The sequence below is a fragment of the Anomaloglossus baeobatrachus genome, chromosome 2, assembly GCF_048569485.1.
Source record: "Anomaloglossus baeobatrachus isolate aAnoBae1 chromosome 2, aAnoBae1.hap1, whole genome shotgun sequence".
NCBI lineage: Eukaryota > Metazoa > Chordata > Amphibia > Anura > Aromobatidae > Anomaloglossus > Anomaloglossus baeobatrachus.
Genome location: NC_134354.1, coordinates 497235432 through 497248539, shown reverse-complemented (window position 1 = coordinate 497248539; position 13108 = coordinate 497235432). Strand labels below are relative to the sequence as shown.

Here is a 13108-nt window from a genome sequence, read left to right as displayed (position 1 = left end):
ACAATTCACATAAAGAGGAATACAAAAATGTCAAAAATGTACAAATAAATAGATGAGAATTGATGGATGCAAAGGACAAGAGAATAAATATGATGCACAAGAGTCTGCCAGGAGTAGTATCTCCCCTACCCAAACAAAGGTGGCTGGATAGTAGCCAAAGAGCTTAGTATATAAAAGACAATGTGTCGATTTATACTCAAAGGGATAGAGACATGGCTCATAAAGCAAGGGTACAAATCCCAAATAGTAGGATTAAGTAAATCACATGTCTCAAGCCCTCAGTAAAGGACACAGGCCTCAAAATGGAAAACACACCCAGACATTCCAAAACATGAACAACCTTAGTATATGCACTTTGGTGAACGCTAATATACCTTGAAGAATAGAAGTCAGGGGGTGAAGCCACATCACCAGGATGGGGGGGAGCTCCAACACACGTTTCGCTACATAGCTGTGTAACGGGGTGCCGGGGGTGCCTCGGGGATTGTAGTCGTGGCCCCTTTTTCTATCAGGCCAACCACCGGCTCCGCCGTCACTATTGGGACAGGGGATTGTTCTGTGGGGCAGAGTGTGGTGGAAAAGAGCATACTTTCAGCCGCAGGAAGACTCTTCAGGCAGGGATCAGATAAACCAAACGACATCTTTATTGCACAGAGTTTCACAGACAGCTCAATGCACGGATTTTGTAGCGCACGGTCACAATTCCTGTCCGGGGAAATCTTTCCTTGTTGTCTCCTCTAGTGGGGATGTGCCCGGCTACTCCACTTCACCTAGGCTCCCACTCCGGCTTTCACAGACTGGACCCACACCAATTCTGCTTCACCCTTGAGGACACTTCTTCTCTTCTTCCCTTCTTTCTTTCTTTCTTTCTGCCCACTCAGCTCCACACTCTGCCCCTGGCTGTTCCTTCTCCCCCGTCCCGGAATCAACTGACTTCAACACACATACACTTCTCTCTCTAAGCTGCCGACTCCTCCTCTATCCTGCCCTGTTTCTATAGGGACAGCCGTCCCACCCGGGCTCTAGGGGAAAACCCACTGCACAGTAAAAACATGTTTATTAATAACATCAACAGTAACTACCCCAGAGTGAGGTATCTTCAGGGGGAAACTGCACCTCCTTGTAAGGGGTCTGCCCACCCCTTACATACCTCCCCTCTTTAAGCCTAAGCCTCCCGGCAAGGCATAAACCTAAAAACCACATTTACATAACAAAGTCATTTTTTAAAACTCTACACAGGTACACACCGAGGCACACTCAAGGGCGCACCAGTCTGGTGCCCGGAGTCCCTCCTGGGAGCTCCCGGTCTTAGTAGTAGTGTGCCCGGAGGCCTTCAATAAGCACTCCCGGTCTTTGTAGATCTTCTGCCCGGAGGCTTTTGCAGCACTCCCGGTCTTAGTAGGCAGGATTACAAAACAGCACGATCTTCTTTAACAACGCGGAGGGAACCCCTGGCTCAGTCCAGCGTCAGGCTCCTTCCGGGCTCCGTAGCTTGAACAGGTGGAAAACGATAAAACTTTTCCGGCTCTTCAACAATACCGGTAATCAATACAAACAGGTCAATTATCTTCCGGTCATGACAGTTCACTCGGGGTGATAAGCCCGTTGCCATTCAGCCCGCTGAGCCCTCACGTAATCAGACAGGGACTGACCTGGCAAGCGGCGCAGCCTCCGGAAGGGTTCATAGTTGACGGTTGGCTCCGGTGTCTCGGTCTCCGGTCTTGTCTCCTCAACCCCCGACGGGGGTGATGGGGTCGCCGAACGGGACGGCTGGGGGCTGCCCATGACGATCACCGGGTGAGTAACCAGGCTCTGTTGAATAGCCAGCACCGCCGGGGTCCCCTTCTCTGGGCCAGCGCTCGGTCCGGTCATGACTTCAGGTGCTACTGCCAGTGTGCTTCTTGGGTGGGAAATCTCAGCCAGCACCGGTCTCTGCTGTGTACGTCTCCGGTACTGACACTCTTCCCCTCCGATCTCTTGCAGACCTTCCTGTAATGGCGCCGGGGACGGTGGAGATGCTGGGGAAGGTGGAGGCGGGCCTTCTTTTCCCGCTCTTGTATACGCTCCACCCCCAGTCTCACACATTAAATCGACCCAGCATAGGCGACTCTTCTTTTTCTCTGTACTGCCACCCTCTCCACATGTTTTCAGTAACATCTTAGGGCCAGCACCTCCCCTCTTTGGACGGCGTACTCTGTACTTCTTTTTCTTCGCCGGCCAACTCAGGGTCTTTCGTTTGGCGCCAATTCTTCGCGCGCTCGCTGTACTCGTGAAGACGGCGGCCATCTTACCGCCGTCTTGTGCCTGGTCCAACGCCTTAGGCACCACTTGGTCTCCATCTTCTTGGATCGGGACCCCCTGCAGATAATCCGTATCTTGCCGACTACGCCACTTGTAACGGGGTGCCGGGGGTGCCTCGGGGATTGTAGTCGTGGCCCCTTTTTCTATCAGGCCAACCCCCGGCTCCGCCGTCACTATTGGGACAGGGGATTGTTCTGTGGGGCAGAGTGTGGTGGAAAAGAGCATTCTTTCAGCCGCAGGAAGACTCTTCAGGCAGGTATCAGATAAACCAAACGACATCTTTATTGCACAGAGTTTCACAGACAGCTCAATGCACGGATTTTGTAGCGCACGGTCACAATTCCTGTCCGGGGAAATCTTTCCTTGTTGTCTCCTCTAGTGGGGATGTGCCCGGTTACTCCACTTCACCTAGGCTCCCACTCCGGTTATCACAGACTGGACCCACACCAATTCTGCTTCACCCTTGAGGACACTTCTTCTCTTCTTCCCTTCTTTCTTTCTTTCTTTCTTTCTGCCCACTCAGCTCCACACTCTGCCCCTGGCTGTTCCTTCTCCCCCGTCCGGAATCAACTGACTTCAACACACACACACTTCTCTCTCTAAGCTGCCGACTCCTCCTCTATCCTGCCCTGTTTCTATGGGGACAGCCGTCCCACCCGGGCTCTAGGGGAAAACCCACTGCACAGTAAAAACATGTTTATTAATAACATCAACAGTAACTACCCCAGAGTGAGGTATCTTCAGGGGGAAACTGCACCTCCTTGTAAGGGGTCTGCCCACCCCTTACAGCTGCAGCTAGAAAAGTGCTCCAGTGTGGTAGAAATAGGGTTGAACACAGGTATGTCCAATGCAAGTCAGCGCCATCACAGCGGTGTGCGTGCACATCCGCTGCCGAGGTCCAATGGGGGGGAAGACCGGTGCCACCACAGATGGTGCATGTGCAGGAGCCAGGATGTCTCTCTAAGGCTCCAGCACATGCACAAATGGATCAGGCGTTGGGACATCGCCCACCAGGACATCAGCAAGCAGGCGTGCGTGCACAATCGTGGTGGCCAGAGGACAGCTAAGAGGCTGGTAATGAGGTACCTGATATATATATATATATATATATATATATATATATACATATATATATATATATATACACACTTGTTGGACACACAATTAGGTAAAACCACCATTTTAGAAATATCACAAAGGACAAACAGGATGATAAATAAGTACATAGAAACAAAAAACTGATTCCACGATGGATGACTGTATGGTGTCCACAATGATGAATCAGTTCAGCTTTTTGCAAAATGACTTGCAAAGCTCTATCCGTCAAGTCTATGGTGCGTGTGAAACATCGGACTGCACTGATGTCCACCAAACGCAGTCCAATATATGCATAGACAGGCAGTAGAGAAGATGTAGAAATTAATCTCTCCCTCTTCTCCATACCTGTGATCCGATTCTCGCATGCGAAAGAACATTAGGATATCGCATCTGATTCTCTCACATCAGATTCTATACACTAGTGTGACCCTGCCTTAATGATGTTGTGACAAACCTTTGAACAAACATATCCTATAGAGCAACCTTTGTCAACATTTCTGACCTTGAGAGCCACATTCATCTCTGAGAGAGAGTCACAAGCCACATCCAGCTCCGGCCACCTTCACAGTAGTGACACCCAGAGCCCCAATTACCGGTATAATAAAATCTGAAGCTTTTTTACAGAAATCACACCAAGGCAGTATACAAACATCCAGGGGTCCTACCTTACCACCATTTAGATTCTCTCCTCTGTGTGGGGATAATCACAAAAGTCACCATCTGAAGACCTGCTCTTTATAGCTGTTAGCTAGACCTGATGCTAATGCAACAAGCTGGCAGAAAGCCGCATACCACACATCATAGACCTGTGAGCCACATGTGGCTTCTGAGCCACAGGTTGGGGACCCATGCTGTAGACTAGACTTGTCTCCACATACAGTACATCTATAGCATTGATGCTTGTAATGCAGAATAACTGACCCTGTTAGCGATCTTCCATCCCTTTATAGAGCAAAGCACAGCCTGGGTAGTAAATAATATGTTTGGTACTTTGTCCAATGTAGAGATCAGGTGCATTTTTAAACAAACTGTACTCTACTCCGAGATCTCTCCCTGTACAAACAAGCTGATATAGCTGCGGTTTTAGAATAATCACTTTAAAATGGTATTTTCTTTGTTGCAGTAGGTCATTTATATTGATCAACCCTGTCTAAATACCTTTTTAAACAACTGTATCCTACTCCGATATCATGCCCTCCAAATGCTGTAAGCTTTGTCCTGGGAATGGACAGGTCATTACTGGATACTGATCTAAGCTGTCAGCAAGAAGCGCAGTGCTTCTGTACATACTTCAAATACCCAGGTCCAAAGTTAATAATGGCTTTAAAGGTCATCATGGAGCAACTTTTAAGTTATTTCCCATGTTGCCGGCTGCCAGTGCAGTGTGTGTGAGGGTTTGTATTATTGGAGAGATTTATGGCTCATTAGCTAACAGAAGGCTGTGCATTGCTTTATCTAGGAGGTCTACTGTATGTGTAGGGAATTACAGTAGTTCAGCCGGGAGGTGAGGAGGGCATGAACCAATTTTGAAAGATTTTCTGGTGGAATGAATTGTTTAATATTGGCAATATTCCTCAGATGGAAAAATGAGGCCTTAATGATGATTGGTTGATTTTTGGCTCCTGACAGCTTCCCCTGATTATATAAGCGTGATATTATGAATATTGAAATATTGCTGAAAATATATTATGCAAACAAGGATTACAGTATGCCCAATATCTAATTGATAAAAATTGTACATATTCCACAACTTCTCTTTTATTTGTGTCCTGGGAGCGCTGGGTGGGAGGTGTAATGGTTGCCATTAGGATAGTTATGCAGGTTTCCCAATTTCCTGAATGGCAAAGCAGGGAATATATCACAGCCGCACTAGACAGATTTGCTATTCAGGAATCTAGTAATGGGGAACAACATCTGGGAGCTGTAACATTTTGTTGTCAACAGGCTTTTAACAAAACACATATGACATAGTTAGCTGAGGAGAATTTTTTTTATAGCTTTACAGAAGAGGAAAACTTAGAGTAACCAATGTTATTTTTGTAAGAATTGTGTCCAGCTTGAAAAGTTAGGAAACTTTGTAAATCACTTTATTAGGGGATTTGACTTCATTCTAGTGAAATAAAATGTAGTGGCTTCCAAACCTCTGCTTTACACTTGTGCTTCACTAAAGCTTAATTCACACTGGCCAAATCAATTCTTAAGGCTGCTTTACACATAATGATATCGCTAGCGATCTCATTAGCGATGTGACACGCCCAGATCATTGTAATGATTTGCCGAGATCACTCATAGGTCGTTTTGTAGCGGTCACACGTACACATCTCACAAATGATGCTACATTATTCAGCAATATATTGTTTGACCAAGGCGGTCGTGTGGATGTTATTCGTCGTGGCAGGGTGTCAAACCTAGCAATATGTCTGCTGCATTCCAAACAAGGAACAATATTTTGAAACTGAATGACGTGTCAACGATCAACGATTTTCACCCTAATTGCGATCGTTCGGAGTCACACGTAGGTGTCACACGCAAGGACGTCGCTAACGATGACGGAAGTGCGCCATGAAAACCGTGACCCCAGACGACATATCGTCAGATAAATTGTAGCGTGTAAAGAGGCCTTAACATTAATGACCAGCGATCATGATCATTGTGTAATGTGATTGAGTTGAGCGATTGAACAATGTCCAAAACCAATTGTTTATTGTGCAAGAAATCACTTAGTAAAGTGAAAAAAATCTCATTTCAACTTTTGAAAATTAAGTAATATAAAAGGGAGATTGTTTCAATGATTCATTCAACGATTTGACCAACAAAATGGAGGAGTGAAAAATACATTTCTAAATAGGGTTGATCGTATTTGAAGGCAATTTATAGTTAAGTAGTACCGTAGTTGGAGCATTGGATTGAGTACATTTTCTTTGTGCAGCATTAGAGAAATTTGGAAATGAATTCATAATGTAAATAATGTAAATAAATAGCATCACATATGGGATTTGAACCCATGAACCTTAAAGGGGTTATCTAGGAATTTTATACTTCTGGCCTATCAGCACAGCTCCATCAATTGAATAAATCCGGGTACTATAAATCCAAAACCCTATTTGACTCAATAGGCGGCAGATGTACTGTACCTGGCCATCCCTATGCAGTTGATGGAGCTGTGCAATGAAGCTACATAATTTGAGACATCCACCCCTGCCATCACTGGGAACAGCTGACCAGCGGGAGTGCTGGTGTCGCACCCCATTGATTAGATATTGATGACCTGCCCAAGGATAGACCATTATTATAAAAGTCCCAGACAACCCCTTTAACTCTGTAGATATTCTGCTGCCGGAGATTGTTCTGATAAGCACAACACTCAAAGGAGGTGCTGCACTCCAAATGAGTGTAAGAATAATATAATAATTATTATATTCACTTACACAGCACTATTAATTCTACAGCACTTTACATACATCAGCAACACTGTCCCTATTGGGGCTCATAATCTAAGGTCCCTATCAGTATGTCTTTGTAGTGAGAGAGGAAACCGGAGTACCCAGAGGAAACCCATGCAAACACGGAGAGTACAAACTCCTTGCAGATGGTATCCTTGGTGGGATTTGAACCCAGAACCCTAGCGCTGTAAGAAAGCAGTGCTAACCACATAGCCTCCAATGCACCCCCTCAATTCTGATATCAATGCAGATACACGCAGGCAAATAGACTGGTGAAAATCAGGGTGTTATGCACGTCCATATTCCAACACGGGTAAAGAGGTAAAATAGCCTTTCTCACTGCAGTCTCTCCTGCACCCAACTGGTTCCTGTACAGACTAGTATCCCCAGCAGCACAACACCCTAATGATTCTTGCACGGACTGGAACATCCCTAGCTACACAACTAGAAACTCAACTCGAATCTGTCAGACTGAAAAGCCGTCAAGTTTTTTCTTCCCGAACTTCCTGAGGAACCAGAGGGTAAAATTCTAACACTATAAATCAGGATAGGGTAAGCGTGCAGACATAGACAAGGATTCAATGTGTGAAAACATAAAACATGTGCCCAAGTGGACAAAGGAGAAATAAGAAATACAAGCAATGGTAAACTCCTAAAAACCTAACAGAGAACAAAAGATAGGTGTAGGAAAGGCAAATGAGAAAGCAACTCTGATCTCTGCCTATATCCCTTAGCTGCAGGACTGGAACTCCTTAGCAGTCATCCACATAGACGTATAACCAGCAGAGAAGGCTAGTATCAGGAGAGTATAAATAGCCCCACCTGGGAAGTGATATGACAGAGAAAATAAGCAAGTGAGAACTCTGCATAACCAGAAACCAAAAGGAAAGAAGCCAAGGTAATAGACTATCAACATTTGGACAGGGACTGATCAGGCAGTGGCTCAGCAGGGAAGGAAACTGACCATGAAGCACAAGGTCAACGGATAAAGTCCCGACTCTGAGGAATGACAAGGGATTATGAAACTATTTAAATGTATTTCTAATAGGAATGAGGACAAGCCCCTTAATAAAGTCATTTGCAAAATTTCATATATATTTAATAAGTTTGGTTATTCTTTAAGGTCTGTTTTATACAGCAACTCATATCTTCAAGATAGATAAATGTTTTACAGTTACGATCTGATATCAACGCCTTATTTTTTTTTCTTCAAGGCCATCACCACTGGAGGTGTCACCTATCGGGATCAGCCCTGGCATAAGGAGTGTTTCATTTGTACAGGATGCAAGAAACCATTGTCTGGGCAAAGATTCACCTCCAGGGATGAGTTTGCCTATTGCCTGAATTGCTTCTGCAACTTGTATGCCAAGAAATGTGCTGGATGCACCAGTCCCATAAGTGGTACAGATACATAATGGTTTTTTTTTATATTTACAATATTATATCTGACATTAAAAATGTTCACTATTTGATAATTATGACATATATTTAAGATAGATAATCAACCTGAGATAATGGCAATCCAACACCTGGCACTTCTATGGATCAGCTGTTATCTGGTCTAGCTCTGTCATATTGTACATGCAATCTGTGGAGAAATTTAATTATAACTTGTATTTTATTCATTGAAATTCCTCGTGTTTGTAATTATATGAATCCAGTGGGCATTTCTACTTAGTAATGACAGCTATCTCTGCATGCACCTTCATACAGGGAAAACTGACAGTCACTGAATAGGACTGCCCACTGGACTCTTATGTATACAAACACCAGGGATTTCAATTAATAAAACACAAGATTTATTGAAACGTTTCCAACAAAAATGTATATCAACTGATTAGTTCCTCCTGCTCTATAACATTCTGCCCTCAGATCAGATACCATGTTTAATATGACAGATTTCCTTTAATGGAAGCATAAAAATGCAACAGGGAAAAGTAAAATGTATAATGAAGTTCCCCATTAACACTAGAAGTCCCAGAAATTTTGAGTTCCCCTTGAAGTCCCGAAAGAGGGTCAAATGACCCTTAGTCCAAACTGACCTAACTAACTAAAAACTAAATGGCTAAACTCAATGGAAAACAACAACCTCCTGTGGTGCGACAGTAATGGCCTTAATTACAGAACAAAAGACGGTGATTATAGGATGTTAGCTAAAATACTTCAGGTCATTCGACCCGTCTCTGGGTTCCAAAGGTAGAAATGTTAATGACCCCTCTCTGGGACTTCTAGTGTTAAAATGGTTTGTCATTTGTCATGTCAAGTGATAGTGATGACCTATCCATAGAGTAGGCCATCAATTACAGATTGTTAGGGGTTCACACCAACACTGAACAGAGTTTCCCAGTGCAGCTCCTAGCAAAGTGTTTACATTTGGTTGCTGGCAGAGATTGTAACAGCTGATCAGTGTGGGTGCAGGGTGATGGACCTATACCAATTTGATATTGATAATCAATTCTGAGGCTAGTCATCAATATCACTTGGCCTGACAACTCCTTTAAACACTTATGTGTGTTATCTACTAGATATACAATAAAATGTGAGCAGCAGAGGCTAATACCTATATATTCTAATACCATGTCTTCTCTGCTCATACTGCTGTAGTTCAAATATATCTGACTATAAAAATTCCTTTTTATTAGAAGGGCAGCCTGCCAATAAGCTTCCATTATTTAGACCATTAAAAGTCATCTACAATTTGTGAGGGAACCAGCCAGCCATTGTTGAATTCCCATGTTGGACCACCACAGGGAAATGAAAGCTCTATAGGGTTGTCCACGCAATGCATGGGCGTGGTGGGCTCTCTGTATACCTAATCTATGTTTGGGCTAATATATGTCAGTCTTGAACTAGAAAATTATTTTAATAACCCAAAATTCCCTAAGGTTAAATCAAATATGCCGGTTTAATGCCATTTTCTTGACATTTTTTCAGCCAAAAACAGGAGTGGATGCAAAAAGGAATAAATGTTTAGACTGATATGTCTCCTTTCAAATGTGAATTCAATCTAAAAGGGTATTGGAAAAAGTTACCATTAAAATGTTATTTGCTAAAAACCTATCATGTTGAAAATGGTATCCGATCTGCAGGCAGGATGTTATAGAGCAGGAGGAACTGATCAGATTTTGTATGAAAAGTTTCAGTAAAACTGACATCTTATTTTATGAAATCCTTGGTCCAGTGGAAGGTCCTATTCAGTGATTGATAGTCCTCCCTGTATGACTGTGCATACAGAGAAGACTGTCAACCACTGAGTAGGACCGCCCCCTGGACTCATATACATACAAACCCCAGGGATTCAATGAACAAAATTCAAGATATACTGATTACTGAATCTTTTCCAGCAGTATCATTCTGCTTAGCTTCTTAGGGGTGCTTTACATGCTGCGACATTGCACCCGCCCCTGTCGCACGGCCGATATGTGGTGATCACTGCTGTAGCGAACATTATCGCTACGGCAGCGTCACACGCACATACCTGCTCTGCGACGTCACTGTGACCGGTGATCCGCCTCCTTTCTATGGGGGCGGTTCGTTCAGCGTCACAGCAATGTCACAGCAGCGTCACTGAACCGCCGCCCAATAGAAAAGGAGGGGAGTTGATGAGCGGCCGCAACATGCCGCCCACCTCCTTCCTTCCTCCTTTTCCGGTGGAAGCAGGTAAGGAGATGTTTGTCATTCCAGCGGCGTCACACATAGCGATGTGTGCTGCCGCAGGAACGACAAACAACATCGTACCTGCAGCAGCACCGATATTATGCAAATGAACAATGTGTCAATGAGCAACGATTTTGCACGTTTTTGCGCTCGTTGATCGTCGGTCATTTGTATCACATGCTGCGATGTCGTTACCGGTGCCCGATGTGCGTCACTAACGACGTGACCCCGACGATATATCGGCAGCGATGTCGCAGCGTGTAAAGCACCCCTTAATGTCATGTAGTCCAAAGATCAGACTTCATGTACAATGTAAAACAAGAATGCCGCGGAGACACCATCACATGTTTCTCAATGCTGGCAGTAAACTAGCCAGGTCTTTCACCAGGAAGGAACAACCACGGGAAGGGCAGTCTCCAGTCAAGGAAGCCGCCTATACCAAAACATGGTATCCGTCCACAGACAGCTGTTTCGGGGTTTTTGCTTCTCATCAGTGTGGAGTAGGAAACTGGCTAGTGGGAGCAATGCCTAGTAGAAGACTACATAGGTAAGGATGGTTGACCTCGGGGAGATCAACATCCAACACTGCGGAGACACCATCACGTGTTTCTCAACGCAGTGACACTAAAACAAGGCCCCCTGTACAATGTGGCAGGTTCCTTTTAAATGGTATACAGGAATGCACAAAGCAGCCCTCAACTTATTAATAGTATATTCTCAGTATATTATTCAGTGGTGTAACTACAATCCTTTGGTCCCCGCTGCAAAATCTGTACCAGGACCCCAACAGGCTGTTGGTCAGATGAATTGTCCCCTGTAATAATGTCCTTCATCCTGTAATAATGTCCACCCTTCCGCCCCTTTCCTTTAAAAATATCCAGGATTCTGGGACTCTTCCTGTAATACACTCCCTTGTTCTGGGACTTTGCCTGTAATAAAGTCCTCTAACCTCAGCACCTTCTAGTAATTATGTTTCCATCCTAGGCCCTTGTTGTCCAATGTCCTGTTGCTCTCCTCCACCACATATTAAAAATATCCCAAATGATTCTTCTTACCTGTTTTCGCCACCAGCGCAGGGTCCTCTTCCTTCTCTATAGTGGATGCAGAAGGTGGGTGGTGCATGGTAATAACGTCATGTGCCATGTGGGATGTGCCTGCCATCATCAGCTGACAGCCCCTGACTGGATGCACGTTCAGCTAAAAATTGTGCTGGCAATGGCGGGCACCCTGAGTCCACGGGCCTGGTCGTGGTGGTTGCACCCTCTGTGATGGAGATCGTTACGCCTCTGATATTATTCATTTATTGGTGTTTTTGGGAGATTTCTTATCATCTACATAAACAATACTATGTTTCTATATTTATTCACATATTATGTATACATTTTGTAATCGTGCCTTATATTTATGATTTCTTTCAATTACCAGGGCTTGGAGGAACGAAGTACATATCTTTTGAAGAACGTCAATGGCACAGCGATTGTTTTAATTGTAAGAAGTGTGCTATTTCCTTGGTGGGTCGTGGATTTCTTACAGAAAGAGATGACATTCTGTGCCCTGAATGTGGAAAGGATATATAATAGGGAATGTGGAAAAGAGACAAAAGTATAAGACTAATAAATAAAAAATATTAGGACTAATTCACACATCAGTATTATTGAGCTACACAAATACGGACGTGTGAATGTGATCTAACATGTATGCTTCAACAAATATGTGCAAATTGTGTGCTGTTCCCTATTACAGAAATACAGGTATGTTTGTCCTTGATATCGCTGAGCAAATTGTATACGACCGATAATGCTAAATGTTAGAGCTTCATAGAACTTTATAAACTAGATGTTTTCTGGCGTCATATTATAGAAGTTTATTTTATTACAATATGTACAAATGGTACAGTGCTAATTTACAAACTTTATTTCTTTTTAGTTAATCACATATATAATTTCTTTTTTAATCATTGGGATGTTTATAAAAGTATATGCCCTGTTCACAATGCATTTTTGCATTATATCTGGGGGTTTGACTGACAGAACCCCACAAGTGAGCCATAGTCTGCTATACAGTTAGGTCCAGAAATATTTGGACAGTGACACAATTTTCGCGAGTTGGGCTCTGCATGCCACCACATTGGATTTGAAATGAAATCTCTACAACAGAATTCAAGTGCAGATTGTAACGTTTAATTTGAAGGTTTGAACAAAAATATCTGATAGAAATTGTAGGAATTGTACACATTTCTTTACAAACACTCCACATTTTAGGAGGTCAAAAGTAATTGGACAAATAAACCAAACCGAAACAAAATATTTTTATTTTCAATATTTTGTTGCGAATCCTTTGGAGGCAATCACTGCCTTAAGTCTGGAACCCATGGACATCACCAAATGCTGGGTTTCCTCCTTCTTAATGCTTTGCCAGGCCTTTACAGCCGCAGCCTTCAGGTCTTGCTTGTTTGTGGGTCTTTCCGTCTTAAGTCTGGATTTGAGCAAGTGAAATCCATGCTCAATTGGGTTAAGATCTGGTGATTGACTTGGCCATTGCAGAATGTTCCACTTTTTTGCACTCATAAACTCCTGGGTAGCTTTGGCTGTATGCTTAGGGTCATTGTC

The 13108-nt window shown here is 43.6% G+C and overlaps 1 protein-coding gene across 1 annotated transcript in view; it reads left to right on the top strand.

Annotated features, from left to right (window-relative positions):
- The window catches only part of FHL2 (four and a half LIM domains 2), a 147572-nt gene extending 134870 nt beyond the window's left edge, over window positions 1-12702 (top strand). The window contains exons 5-6 of the mRNA XM_075336491.1: window positions 8057-8243; window positions 11925-12702. Of these exons, the coding sequence (XP_075192606.1) occupies window positions 8057-8243; window positions 11925-12076 (339 nt within the window). The 3' untranslated portion in view covers window positions 12077-12702. The remainder of the gene's footprint in view (window positions 1-8056; window positions 8244-11924) is intronic.
- The last annotated feature ends 406 nt before the right edge of the window (window positions 12703-13108 follow it).